A 14112-nucleotide genomic window follows, 5' to 3' on the forward strand; every position below is an offset into this window, starting at 1 on the left:
ATCATCACATCAGCTTTGTGTTGTGACGTGATTAAGTTTGCACTGTGACTCAGTTACCTTGTCCTGGAGGACAAAGTTGTAAGATTGACGGCCATCGTGAGTATAGGAGCAAAAGACAGTATATTGTGGCAGACATCCAGGTGCTCATTCTGCATCTGAAAACATTGTGGTTTTAAAAGAATACAATGTAAGAGTATGTAATGACTTCTTGTTTAACAAGAATCTGTCTGCCTTCATTTCCAGAACTGTGTTAATATTTAAATTATTGACCTAATCAGGTTAAGTGTAAGGGCTGCAACATCTAATTTTAAGGCACACCTTGTTCATGGGAGTTGTGCAATGGCAAATGCAAAACACTGATGTAATTAGCTGCACATCATCAAAAATATCTAAGGAGTTTAAACTTTAAACCTCTAAAAGAAAATGAACTGCTTTATAGAGTTAAAAATGCTTTATTTGTAACCTGTGCATATTTATTATGAATACCTCTGTGTGATAATAGTACTTTATGATTTTTTTCCCCGTAGTCAAAGAGAAAATGAGAGGAAAAAATACCCAGTTCACAGCCTGATCAGATCATACCTGAAAGCTGGGTTGCCGGTAGCCGGTTTGTACACAGTTCCATACAACTGTCTGTTCAGCTGAAGCCAAGACCGCACAAGGGGCGGTGCTGTAAGCTGGGTGTCAGGTTCACTGCCTGTCTATGTGGGCACAGTTTGTTGGAACCCTTGCATTCAGTAGCATTGCCTTTAGTCAGTGGTATCCATTCCTTGAATGCTACATTCACCCACAAGATAAAAGCGAAAAGCAGAAGTACGTATAAAAGAAAATGTTTGTTCTTCTACCCCTGGAAGACTTAATTGTATATTTCAAGGTTGAAGTTTAACTTGTCTCAGCAGGCATTTCATGGCCAAATAAACATGGCATTACAAAGCTGGTTAACATTCAGCCACAGCTGCTGGACTCATATTTAATAAATTTTTTCCCTAGGACTTGCTCTGCACTTTTATAGAAAAGTCACTTCCCTAATTTTTTCTCAGTAGACATTGACTTCTAGGCTGTTTGTTCAAGATAAACATCAAAATGAGGATATAAAGGTCAGTCTCTGCTGTATTAGAGAGTTACAAAGAGAAACAGTCAGTTTTGCTTCCAGAGAATGCTCTCTGATACAAATTAAATTCTTTTCTTCCTATAGGAAAAAGGATTTCTTCTTTGGAAATTCAGCAGATTTAGTGTTTACGAGACAGACTCCGCCTTTTCTGTGGACTTACTTCTTTGCTGAAAGTTTTCTTTTCAGCTTTCCACCTCTTTGTCTCCACCTTTTAATGACAAAAGTCTGGGAGCTCATGCTAAAGGCTCTGAGATGCTGGCCCTAGCGGAGTCTGCAGCCCTGCCTGGTCTGCCACCCCCTCCCTTTGCTGTCCTGCCTCTCTGCTGTCCCCACTCAACAGACCTGAAAACCTGTCTGATCCCAGCATTCATGCAGGCCCACCTTCATTGGCTGTTCAAGCTAAGTTGTGAACAAGAGCAAGTGAGATGAAAACAGGGATCTTATTCTACCCTTCCTGTTTTGGGGACAGGAACCGCTGGCAGTGAAATGGATCAGACAATTGAGGCAGTGATTTTTTTTATTTTTTTTAACCACGGCAACTAAACCCAACAAAACCCCTTTGGATAACATAACTGATGATGTAACTAATCTCAATTCAAACACATTTTCTAAAAATAAGGATGCATTAAAAAATAATAGTGATAGCAACTATCCTTTGATATCAATTTCTTGCTTGGAAGTTTAACATTTAGTGAGCTTTTAAAATTAGGACATCCATCACAATGCCATCAAGGCAAAGGAGTTGAGAAAGCTGTTGCTTGCTCTGTTGGAAATTAATGCTACTCTCCTGAGATAACGCAGCTAACTGTATGGGCTCCCCAGTCTTTTACAGCATGGAGTAAAATAGATTGGTGTAAATCACCAACGGTGGTGGTTCAAGCTAGCCCACATAACACTGCCATTCAGTGAGTGCAGGTTTCACATTCTAGCTAAGTAGTTGGTAATTTCTTAAACTGCTTTAGCTCAAGTACCTGTGATTTTTTGACTCTTTACTTAATTGCGTTATTCTAATTTAGCTAAAATTTGTTTAACTACACAATGGAAAAGATAAGCTGCAGTATCTGTGGTAACACTGTCAGACAGAGCCTTCTACATGGAAAGGATCAACAATTTAAACACATATTTTATAACTTCTACATTTGTTTTTTGACAGTGTGATGTGTTCTTCCTTGCTTTATCCCATTTTGGTGATCACAGCTGGGTAGTTGCATTGGGACAAAATTGTCCTTCTCACGCCCCCACCACATGCACAAACAAGTCTTATTCCCCTCTCTCTCCATCTGCTGTCAAGTATTATGCAGAATTGTCATACATCACCCTTCTTTTTATACTGTAGGGCATGAGTTACCAGCTACTTGAGTTTATCCTTAAATAAAATGAACATTGGTATTCCCTGACTTCCCTTATTAACAGAAAAGCAATATCTTGCCGTTCATGCCACCAGTTAGTGACATCATGTTGGACTCAAGGTCTTTGTATCTTTTTCTTCTATTGTTGATAGAAGACTGCCAGGTTGAAGATTGTGATCCTTTTTGCTCCCTAGCATAATAAGAGCACTTCATGCATGTGTGAAAATGGCAGTTGATAAAAGATGAAAATGACTGTACAGCCCTGTGTTGAGAGAAAAAGGTGATTTATCTTCTCTTTGCAAGTTTCTGCTGTAAATCATTCAACCTTGTCTTAAAACCCCTTTGTTTTTGCAGTCACAGTAAAAAAAACTCTGAAGTGCTTACATTCATCTGTATTTTGAGACACTATTATAAAGGACAATAAGATGGTATTATGTTGGAGACAGCTGCAAGAATTTCTCTTATACACAGGCTGCCAGGAGCTACAACTCAATGAAATGATAAAAGCTTAGGAAAGCTACCCCAGGAACCTCTTCCTGACAGTCCTTAGTAAAACTGATAGTAAGCCAAGTGTGAGTTGAGGCAGAGAGAGGAAAATCAATGTGAAATTATCAAATCACTAGTTTCTTGATGTCACTAGATCAGCTGGGGCTCGCAAAGGTTGAAGCATGCGGAGTCCAAACACAACTTAATGAAAAGGCAAGTGTTGAAAACCAAAACCTGAACGTACTGACAACTTGTGGTTATCTACAGTGTGAGACGCAGTGAGGGAGGATGACCTCTGAAGTATCTGTGAATGCTTGCTCACAACTTGGCCTATTGAATCATTCATTCTATGTTAAATCTTACTATGTTTATTTGGAATAAGTAGTGTAAGTCTGTAAGTATATGTGTGTCTGTAAGTATATGTGTATCTGTGTTAAGTGCAGATTTGGGCTGGTATTTTGGTTGATGATTGTTTTTAATCTGCAGTGGCTGCTCTTTAATGCCACTGATGGGGGAGGAGAGAGAAACAAATAGGGGATCTGCTCTTAATTTTGGAAAGCAGCAAGTATGAAAAGTCCTTATTCCAGTGGCCGGCATACTGTGGACTCATGTTCCTGAGGAAGGTACTTACCCACTTGTTTGGAATGTGTTTACTTTTTGAGACACCTCCCCAGTGATTATCACTGTGCTGGTATTTGGGTACTGGGAGCCCAGTACAATTATGAACAGATACAGGAGCTGTCTAAAAAGCAATACTGCCGTGGTCAGCAATGAGAAATATGCTCTCTTCACACAGACAGATGTTTTGCTTTGGGTTGTACAGTGAAACTGGCAGTTCTGAAACCTGCAACCTGTTTATTTGATTCATAATTCGAGGGCAGTATCATTCCCAATGACTATCACTGTTGTTTTCATTATGGAGTCCTAATTCATTGTTTCTGTGGGCACAAAAGTATTGCCAGACTCATTTGGTGTTTCAGTGCAATGTAATTTCACATAGTGCAATACTGTTGGGATTGTCGAGCTGTGTCATCTGTTGGGCTCATCACTATTACTTCCTTTTGACCTCCTCTATGTAATTATGCATGGATGACTTACTAGCTGCTGTAAAGATGCCTAAATGCAACTGGGCTTGTTAAATAAAAAAGTGAGCAGACCAAAATTATTCTCTCCGAGATCAGTGAGGAGCAACTAGGTGGCTGTTTGCTCTCTGTCAGGCAACCAGAGCCATCTGTCACATGACAATAAGCAAGCATCGATTTCAAAAGTCCATTTGTTTTTATGACAGTTTTTACAATTTTATGGAAATTGAACCATTACATAAAGCCAAATTTTCCCCAGAAATTGGTGTTTTATAGACTTATATCCCTGTTCAGTCATTTACATTCCTAGTTGCATTTTACATAAAGCATAAATATACTGATCCTTTTTTCCCCCAATAAAAAAAAATCTTCAGAGCATTTTTTGTATCTTTTTTTTTTTTTTCCCAGTATATGCAAGACTAACCCTGTTTGGTGCTGAAGGAAAACCTCAAGGGTTCTATGTCCAAGTTTTACGTGTCCATAAAAACCAAGTCGATAGGGAGTAGAAAGGAACTAATGTTTGATGCTTTAATATTTAGCTCAAAATCATAGTTCATCATGATTTTTCTAACAAGATTTTGCTACTTTTTTTTTATTCTTTAAGGATGTATTTTTCATAATCTGTGTTAGTTCTTAATTTAACTTATCATATTCTTGCTTTTCTTGGAATGATAAATCCAACTCGTTAAGCCAAGTTGTAGAGATTTTTAGTTGTTGGAATCTTGTGTTCGAGTCGAGATTATGACCAATGTGAGCATGAGCCTTCTAATTTTGTTTCATCCTCCATGGAAGTTGATAAATGCCATATAAACGTTCTACTCAGGGGAAGTTATGGATTTTACATACTTGATCAGACTTGTATTGCACCACTGGATCTGTAAAAGGACAACTTGGACAGCATCCCTGCACATCACTCTGTCTTCTATTTTTACGAGGAACATTTTAAAGCAGGACAAGGAACAGTGTCAGGTTGGAGATATTATTTTTTGAAGGCTGTATCCTTTAAATCTAAAATTCCTCAGTAAACTACAACTTCTTGGCCATTCCTAGGGGTTTGCCCAGTTCACCTGAGCATCACTGCATGGCTGCTCAAGGTTTTGTGTCCTTAGATATAACAGCGTTTATTAAATTGAAAATTTGCTTGCATACTTCTTTTGTATGGTAGTTGTCATTTAAAGGTGAGCACTTTTCAGTATGCTCTGGGTGTCACTGACTTTCCTAATAGCAAGAAGATGAGCTATCTGTGGTAATGATTCTTACCCTTACAAATGTGTAAATGTTTGGAATTACATGAATTGTCATAGCAAGAAATACCTCAGGAAAGATTTAGGTTCAGCAGTACTAGATAAACATGAAAAGAAAATGTGCATAAAAGGAAGGCCATCCCTAACCCATGGAGCACATTAATGAAAGTTTGATGTAACTCAAAACAAACTAATTAGGTCATAAAAGATAATGTCACTGGAAAAAGAGTTATGGTAATCAACATTTAAGAGGTATTGGGAGTTACTTGTCAGAAACTATTTTAGGAGAAAAGCTGATTAAGAGAAAGAGAAATTATGAAGGAGATTTCAATATGAGAGATTCAGAGAATTATGAACTTGAGGAGAAGTCTAGATAAGCAAAGAATCTGTTTTAGTGTTTGTTTATAACTGCTTTTAGATTTTTTGGTCCAAAACAACTGTGGCAATAAAAAATTATTCCGGTGGATTTCCCTGTTCCTTTAGTAAGGAGGAATTCACAAGAGACCATCAGGGTAAGATGTACCTGAGGGGTGATGGTCTCGTCAGATCCAGCAAGGTAAGGACAGGCAAGCTGCCTGGGAGCTGTGGAAGAGGGATCCCAGGGGCTTGCAAGTTTTGTGTCAGCTGATGTTTGAGGTAGCTGGGATCATGGTCTGGACAGAGTGAAACTACTCTGAAGTGGTACCTCAGGGGAGTTGTTGACACACAGGTGACAGAGGAACCTGTGCTTGCAGATGAGATCACCAGCAACAGGGTGGCAAGTGGTTATTTTTAATGTTATATTGATGTTGGGCTGGCTTATGAGCATGCATAACTTGTCAACACTGCAACCCTATGTGGAAGTCTCCTGTAGTACCTTTGAGACATGTTTTGCCAGACTGAAGTTTTTGTGATCAGCTGGTTATATAATGGATGTGAAGAGGTTGCCCTATCCAGTTCTGTTAAGTCAGATATTTTCACCTCATGACAGAGAGTGGAAACTGCAATAATGGATATTTTCTGGATTATAAAGACATCTTAAATTCCTGAAAGTGAGCTGAGAATGCTACTTGCAATAAAACCAAATTTAAAAAAATCAAGACAGAGAGCAGTCTTCTGTTCAATAATTACCCTGCGGTTTTACGGGTCTTCTCTTATGCTCAGACAATGCCCCTTAGAGTTGGTAATTTTACAATTTTACAACAATCACAGAGCATGTCTCTGTGTGCAAAATTTGTATGCTGAAGGGCAGAGAATAGCCTCAAAGTGGAAGTTGTCAAGAAACATCCAAAATCAATTAACAATTATATAGCATGTGGGAGACGTTCCTTGTCTCCCTGTGAATAGTCCTCGAGACAATGTGGCTTTCAGACTGCCGGGAAGCTGGTACAGTTCCAAGTTACCGGTAGGAATTGCTTTGAACTTAGAATAAACCTGCCTACACATATACAAAGTAGAAGAAAACAAAACACATGGAATGAAATCTTGGCCTTATCAAAATGAGTTTGCTGCTGACTTCAGTGCAACAAGAATTTTATCCATAAAAAGGAAAAAAAAAAAAAGATTTTTGAACTCTAAAATCAGAGCTAAGCTGTCTGATGTAGTGTGTGTTTTCTTTCTTTTTTTTCTTTTTTTTTTTGGTCACAGATACCTGCTTTTTCACATGTATTTACAGGATCTGAAGGCCACAAAGTCTTTGTAATTGGATGTCTGCAATCCCTGACTGCAGTGTGCTTGCCAAAGCACACCTGGAACACTCATGCTTTTGTAACTTTCATTGCTTGTTTTTTTATGGTCCAGCAGCATTGCTCAGGCCTGTTCAAATGAGTTGGGAATTAGTAACATAAATATAACTTGTCCTACTTGATTTGTTCTTCCCACACACATATTCTGTGTCTCTCTCCAGCTGAACCATGTGTAGAAAAGAGAGTAGAGCAAGGAGGCAATGCCAGGAAGGTTTTTACCCTGTTAGAATGAGCTGTCATACATTATGGAGAGCAAAAATATCTTGTGACCATCCTAGTGAGTGTACGATGTATCTGCGAGCACACTGTCCTACACTAGCATAGCCTGGCAAGAGTTCCCATTAATTTTCACTGGACAACCTGTAAATGGACCGTGCCTTAGCACTTTAAAGGGTCCTATCCCATGTACCTGCTGAGAGCACATCTAACCAATGTCAGATTAAACACCTCGCAAAAGACCACTGTATTTATCTGGGAATTTTGTTGCTGATTCTAGTTGTTTTGCTTTTATCTTTTAGAAAATTTCTGCCACAGATATAAAATTGGCCTAATAGCTAGACTGCTTCCCTGGTAAATGAGAGTTCATGTTTAACTTCTCCAACCTGCAGAGCCATGCTGCCTCTTGCCTCCCTGCCAAGTCCCAGTGTTATTCACTCCCTGCATGGGAACCATCCAAACCTCCCTGCCTCTCTCCGTCCAGTGGAAACAGTGCTGTAGCAACAAAGATGTGACCTTCACTTGCCTAGAAAAGGAGAGAGGACTACAGGAGAGCACAGGGACCCGTAGCCTGCTGCACAGGGGCCTCCAAGCCTGAGAAAAGACTTGGAGTTGTGATCTCTGCTGTCTGGACTGTGAGTTTTCATTTGCTATGTTAGCAATCTGAGCTCCAAAGAGGAGAGCTAATTTGGGTAACTTCACTCTCAGCAGGCAGGTTTCCCTGCTCTTTGGCAACTACGCACTCCCCATGCATTGTCCGGGTATCTCAGTCTCTGCTTGGGATTCCTCTCTGAGACCTGATGATTAAAACATAATCATTAAAGCCTCCAGTTTATAGGCTCCAAGTTCTTTATTGGGTCTGGCCCTTTGTTGCACAAAGGTTAATGTTACTCTATGTTACTTTGTAAGAGTGAATGTGCAGGCCTACAGAAGTGACACATCCACTTGATCCGTCATGGGAAGTGAGGAGTTAATTTGTTACACTTCCTCCAGGCACTGCTAGCTTAGTGTATATGTTTGGAGAGCAACCTATAATGAAATAAATGCTTATATTCCTAAGTCCCCAGCCAATGGATCTGTTAGTTTTAATTCATCTGAGTGACTCTCTTTGCAGTATTTGCTTGGTTATTGTGCTCTTCCATTGAGAAGGAATGGCTGCATATTTCTGGCCGTGTCATCATGAGTTGTGAGTGACAAACCAAGTGACATGATTTATTTGATTACTGCAATGCTTGTGAATAGCTCAGCACTGACAGCCTGGGAGGAAAAGTACCATTAAATGCCCTGGGATAGACCTAAGATGGGTCACAACACTAGAAGGTTTTCTCTTCCAACCCAGGCGTTGTGCCTCATTTCTGAAGTTACCATCCCATTGACTTATTTGCTGGGCTGTCACATCAGCTATAGCAATATTTTTGACACCACTATATTTCGTGACATTTGTTTCTTAAAAAAATGGGAATAAGGTCACACTAAGCAGCTGTGAATAGCCATCAACTTTCAGTCACCACCAGCCTAGATGACATTTGAAACAGCAGCTTTGGTTGGGGATGAAAGGCTCTCCTACTGACAGTGCCTTCAGCCAGTCAAAGATGGAAGTAGGAATGAGAAGTCTGAGATGCATATTTAAAATTGCAGAAACAGCACTTACTATGAAGACATTCTTTGAAATAGTGTCTAGAGGGCAATAGGAGTGTGCTTAATTCTTTAATTTTTTTAGTCTGAAAACTTAGTTTTTAAAGTTATGTTTCATATCTTACATAGGGTCCCAGTTAGTCCACAGAAAAAATAGACTGCTGATTGGTTTTACTGTAGTATTAGCTAAAGATACAATTTCCATTCACAGAAAAGCCTCCAACAGGCGCTAAGTGATACTTTATTTACAGTGTGTGTCAATATTTAAGTGATGCCAACATTGGACCTACAAGCATCTGGTGGTTCTGATAAACCATGGCAGTCCCTGTGTTACCTGTGCTCTCAGCCAGTGTCAGTAAAGTTGAGCAAGAACTGAGTACCTGCAAATGTAATTAGCTTGATTGTATTAAATAATTATGAAAAAGCGAGGAAGCATCACTTTATGAGGTTAAAATAGGTGCGTTTGGGGAAGAGAAAAAACCAGTTTGTGAGAAAGAGCATTTTGAGGTGTCTTGCTTGTATCTGTATATACAGACACGGTGGTGGCTTGTAGAAAAGCATCTGTTGAGCATGCAAATGGTAAACATCTCAGCAGTTGTTTATTTAACACCTGAAGGTGCAGCTACATATGCTCCCAAAAACCTTTCCTCAACCAAGAAGAAGTTTCAAATAAAAAACTCCTTCTTTTTCCATTATTTCTCAGTTTACGTCACAGACATCAAGCTTTTGGTTTACTTGAAACCTCAATAGAGAAGGAGCATTTCTTTCTCTTCAAAATGGTGAGAGAGTAGTTTACTGCTTAGGTAATTTATCTTAGTTGTAAATTACAGAGCATGAGTTATGACTAATCAGAGAAAGCAGTTCAGTATTATGAAACCAACCTTAAGAAAAATAATTGTCCCCTAAATTTCTATGCTTTCTTGAAATTTGAATTGCAAAAATCCCTTCTTAGAGCAAGAATGCAAAACTCCTCAATTTATTAGTGAAGTCAATATTCCAACTGATGTTTTGTATTGTTTCATTTCCTGCACTCATCTTTAGCAGCACCATAATAGCTGAACAGTTTTCCTAAATTTTAGGAAACACTGAACTTCACGTATCAATTATGGTATTTCTTATGGCTCATCCTTGTTTAATAGGACTGAAGAGAGGAAAACTGCTGAATGGTTGTGGTCTTAATAAAGAAGAGTAATTTTGACATTCTTGTTAAATTGCAGTGAGTGTACAACTAAACTGAGATTTAATTACATTTTTAATTAAAGGAATAGCTATTGATTATGTCATTGAATCTGTGTTGTAGCCAGTCCTAACAAACAGCAATATTACAAGAGATCATTAAACTAGTTGTTAAAATTCCAAATTAATGAGAACAAGACTGGTGTGGATAAAAGGCAGAGCAATGCTGGGTAGAAGAAAAAGATAACAAAGTAAAAAATACATTAATTTCTCAAATTTTGGTGAATGATGGTTTTATGTCCTGGGATTACTTATTATAATCTATGGAATAAAATTAAGATGAAAACGGAACACTTTTTAAATAAGAAACATGGGTAAAGTTTCATCTTAAAGGTGAACAGTGATTCAGACAATATTTCTCATGAGCTCATGTGAAGCAGGATGTAATCTGTCATATGCAAGAGACCTTCCGATTGCTCAGGAGCAATCAGATCTACCACTCGGAGATAAAGGGCAAATAAATGCCAGCAGTCAAAGCAGTAACAGCATGGGAGTACTGACAAAACCACAGGCAGCTGTGGTTGAGCTGGCTGCTGACAGCTCACCCTGTATTCAACCTGCAGTTTTCCTGCTACCACGGAGCTGGTCCTCTCCCAGGCCCATGGGGCGGATGCCTGGTGGTGGATAGGAAGCAATTTTCTGGGCACTCGTGATGGAGGGCAGATGGGAAACCCCAGCTGCCCGCGTAAATCTGTGCAGCCCTGTTTTGTCTGTGCAAGTTCTCTGGGCCAGTTCTTTACCAACACCCCTTGGCTCGTGTGAAGCTGTTAGTTGATGCTCTCAAGAAAATGCCTTCTAAATTTGGTTTAGACTTAATTTAAGTGGTTTTAACCTGCAGGCAGATTGGACTGATCTTTTCCCTCCTTATGCTACCATTTTTACTGCTGAAAGGATCTTACTGAAGCACTTTGTTAGATGGGAGTAGCCCCTATGGGTAGGTACTGCAGAAGCCCATTGCTTGTGGCTGAAAGCTTCTCTGAACAGTGAAGTCCAACAGGGAGATGGGGTAGATGATCTCGTGGGTATTTCTGTTTCTGTCTGTTACAATTTCTGTGCATGTAAAGCCATTTTAATCCTTTCCATTCAAGTGCATTGTATGCACAGAAATGTTTTCTTAATAGTGACACAAGGCATGCTGCTACACGGGCAAGGTTATAGTCAGACCCTATGACTGAGTTGGACTAAGTTATTTTTGGAAATAGATCATTTTAGAATTAAACCTTCTTCTTTTTACCAGATTTTATAGTTGAGTATATTTTAAATGTTCTATGTATGATGCCATTAACTATTTTGTGAAGAGACTATGAGGGTTGTACAGATGTCAGCACCCAAGAATTAGGATGTAGTAGAATGAGAGATAACTGTAACCTTTGTTTGACCATGTGGTTTTATGGAGCATGATTCAGTCCTAGTGACTTTCCTTCTCCCATGACCTGTGGCTTCTTTAAGTGTACAGGATAAACAAGTGGCACAAATGTGGCAAGTGCAAAGAATGTGGCAGTGGCTGCTGAGCTGCAGAAATTGTAGGGAAATGTTTGGTAGAGGCATGAGCACTCTTTAGGGACAGAAAGCAATTTCTTGTGGTGAAAGCATTTTTCTCCTTGTATTGCTCCTATTATGTGTGGTGGTGTTCTCACATTCAGAACCCAGATAACAAAACATTTTCTGTGTCTAACAGGTGATAAATACAAAAGAGTGGATTACTGAAATATAAACTGAGAGAGTCAGATATAAACCTCAAGACAGTAAAAAGGTTTAATGACCTGTAATCAGGATTTACCAATGATTTGTGCTTAGGTAATGGCATCACTGTTTTTTTTTTTCCAACACACAGGATATGTTTTACTTTACTCCAGGCAGCTCCCTGTTCCCTGTAACTGCTAAACTACAGGATGTTATGATTATAGATGTAGTGACACTGTTGTTGCAGAATCACTGCTGATAAATTATGGTGGGGTGGCAGCTGTAAATACAGCTTCTGTTGTGATTTAAGAGGGAGATGTGAAGGCGTATTGCCCAGATGCTTGATCAATGGTAAACAGGGCCAGAAGCAGCATGCTAAAACTTGAAAGTGCTTGCCAGATTTTGGGATTTGAAGTCATCTTTTCAAGCATTAACTCCTCCGGTATCAAAATAATCAGCTGCTCTGGTCCTCCCCTTCTTCTTTCTCTCCAGCCAAGACTTATTTACCTTTGCAAGCAGGAGCTGACACGCAAACCATTTTTTTCAGTAATTTTTTTTGAGATATAAGAGCTTCTTCAGCAAGCTGCCAAGTGTTCAGTGTCTATTTGAGTTACAGTGCTTGTGGCTTTGTGTGGTGTCCCCTGTGACCTTCCCATTCACCTGCTTAACTGTCAGGAAACGTGTGGCAGTTTGGAGCTGTGTAGTTGTGCTACTTAAGGCTGGAGAAACAATAAGCCAGTCGTTACAGATTAGTGTAATAAACCACACTAGCAGCAAAATCAACTATAATCAGGATTCATTTGATGCAAAAAGAGCACGTAGCTTTGGTCACTCAGCCCCCTGCTCTGTAGATGACAGTCCTGTGCAGGTAATACTCATATTGACGGATGAGATGGCAAGAAAAATTTCAATATACAATTGTTAACTTCACAGTGATTTTAACCTGGCTCCTCTCAGAGAAACCCCACACATCCTGATCTGAAATCTGGTAGAAGCTTGGTTACTTTTTCCCTGAAATGAGAAATGAAAATGACTGCCTCCCGAAGATCTCCCTGGGATTCAGAGTAAAATGGGGCTTGTATTTGCATTGATACTAAGGACGAAATCAGGATTGGCAGACCGATGTGCGAATTTGCACACATACTGGGACTCAGAACATGGCTGAATATTGCTCAGCCAAGACATCTTAGCTGGTCTCTGCCTAAAATTCAGTCCTATTCAGTAAAAGGGATTTTTTTCTTTAATGTCAAATTCCATTTACAATTGTAATAAATGCTGTAACTTGTTTCCCTCTCCCCCATCCCTCAAAAAATGACAGAAAGGAATCTTTTGCTAAGCCTTTGATAACGGTTCTTTCTTTTTGTTCCAGATAACTTCAAACAAGAAGCACTTGGAGAGCCTGAAGAATGATGGCAATGCTCTTATCCAAACTCTAGAGAGCCTGGCCCAAACTGCCAGGTGAGTTCCCTCAGGCTTCCAGGAATTTCCAGGGCTGAGAGCGCTCCCCTCCTCTTTTGTCTGCAATGGTCTTCTCCTGTAATTCTGTGCACTATGAGCTTCTCAGGTTTCTCTCCCTGCCCCCTCCCCGCACTCTCTACTCCAAAGTGCTCTCATTCAGCACTTTATGGCATGCTTTGATCCTTTGATCCCCAGCTGGGTTGAGCCACAGTGTGCAGCCCAGTCCGGCTCCATGGGTGTGCCTTGGCGATTTTGCAGCTTGCTTGTTTTTATAAATTTATTATTTTATTCCAAACACTTGGTCTCTCTAACCAGATACCTATCAGTGGTTCTTGGCTGGATGCACGTTGTGACATTTGTGCCCTGTTTTAAGGTGACTGTGTTTGGTGCACTTGCTAGCTGGTTCCTTTAAAACGTACGGCTGAGGAACAGAAGTGCTTTTGTTTAAGAATACCTGTGGCATCTCCAAGAAAGCACGAGACTTAGGGGAATGCTGTGGCCTTCTCTGCATGAACAGAGGTGCTAGTCCCAACAAGTTGGCCAAACCTTAGCTCATCTCCCATAGACTTTGCCTCATCTAATCCCCTGTGGACATATGAATGAATGAATGAATGACTGTTCTCTGCCCCTCAAAACAAATTTTACACTTCTGCTATGGACTATTATGTTTCATTGCGCTCCTGGTTGGACTAAAATTCATAGAGAAGTTGTAGTTTGTAGTCAGATTTTGAAGCACTAAGATAATCCTTTCAGTGCCCTTTGTGCTCCCAAATGCAGGCTTTTGGGAAAATTGGCTCCTTGACATTGTGTCAGTGTGCACCCTGTGTTGGAAGGAAGGAGGGGTGTGAGCACATGTGGAGAGGAAATACTGGGTGAGTGTAAGATGCA

At 39.9% G+C, this 14112-nt stretch overlaps 1 protein-coding gene across 9 annotated transcripts in view; it reads left to right on the forward strand.

Moving 5' to 3' along the window:
* The window catches only part of ULK4 (unc-51 like kinase 4), a 229890-nt gene that overhangs the window by 213327 nt on the left and 2451 nt on the right, over nt 1–14112 (forward strand). For 5 of the 9 annotated variants that reach the window (XR_003533025.1, XR_003533023.1, XM_027675601.1 and 2 more), the window contains one exon: nt 13136–13224. Coding sequence is in view for 7 of the 9 variants with exons in the window: in XM_027675601.1 (XP_027531402.1) it covers nt 13136–13224 (89 nt within the window). In the remaining 2 variants the exon portion in view is untranslated. Of the gene's footprint in view, nt 1–7597; nt 7848–13135; nt 13225–14112 lie in introns of those variants that run through there. The other 4 variants (XM_027675600.1, XM_027675597.1, XM_027675599.1 and 1 more) reach the window with 1 other exon arrangement.

The sequence above is a fragment of the Neopelma chrysocephalum genome, unplaced genomic scaffold, assembly GCF_003984885.1.
Source record: "Neopelma chrysocephalum unplaced genomic scaffold, ASM398488v2 Primary Assembly neopelma1_26, whole genome shotgun sequence".
NCBI lineage: Eukaryota > Metazoa > Chordata > Aves > Passeriformes > Pipridae > Neopelma > Neopelma chrysocephalum.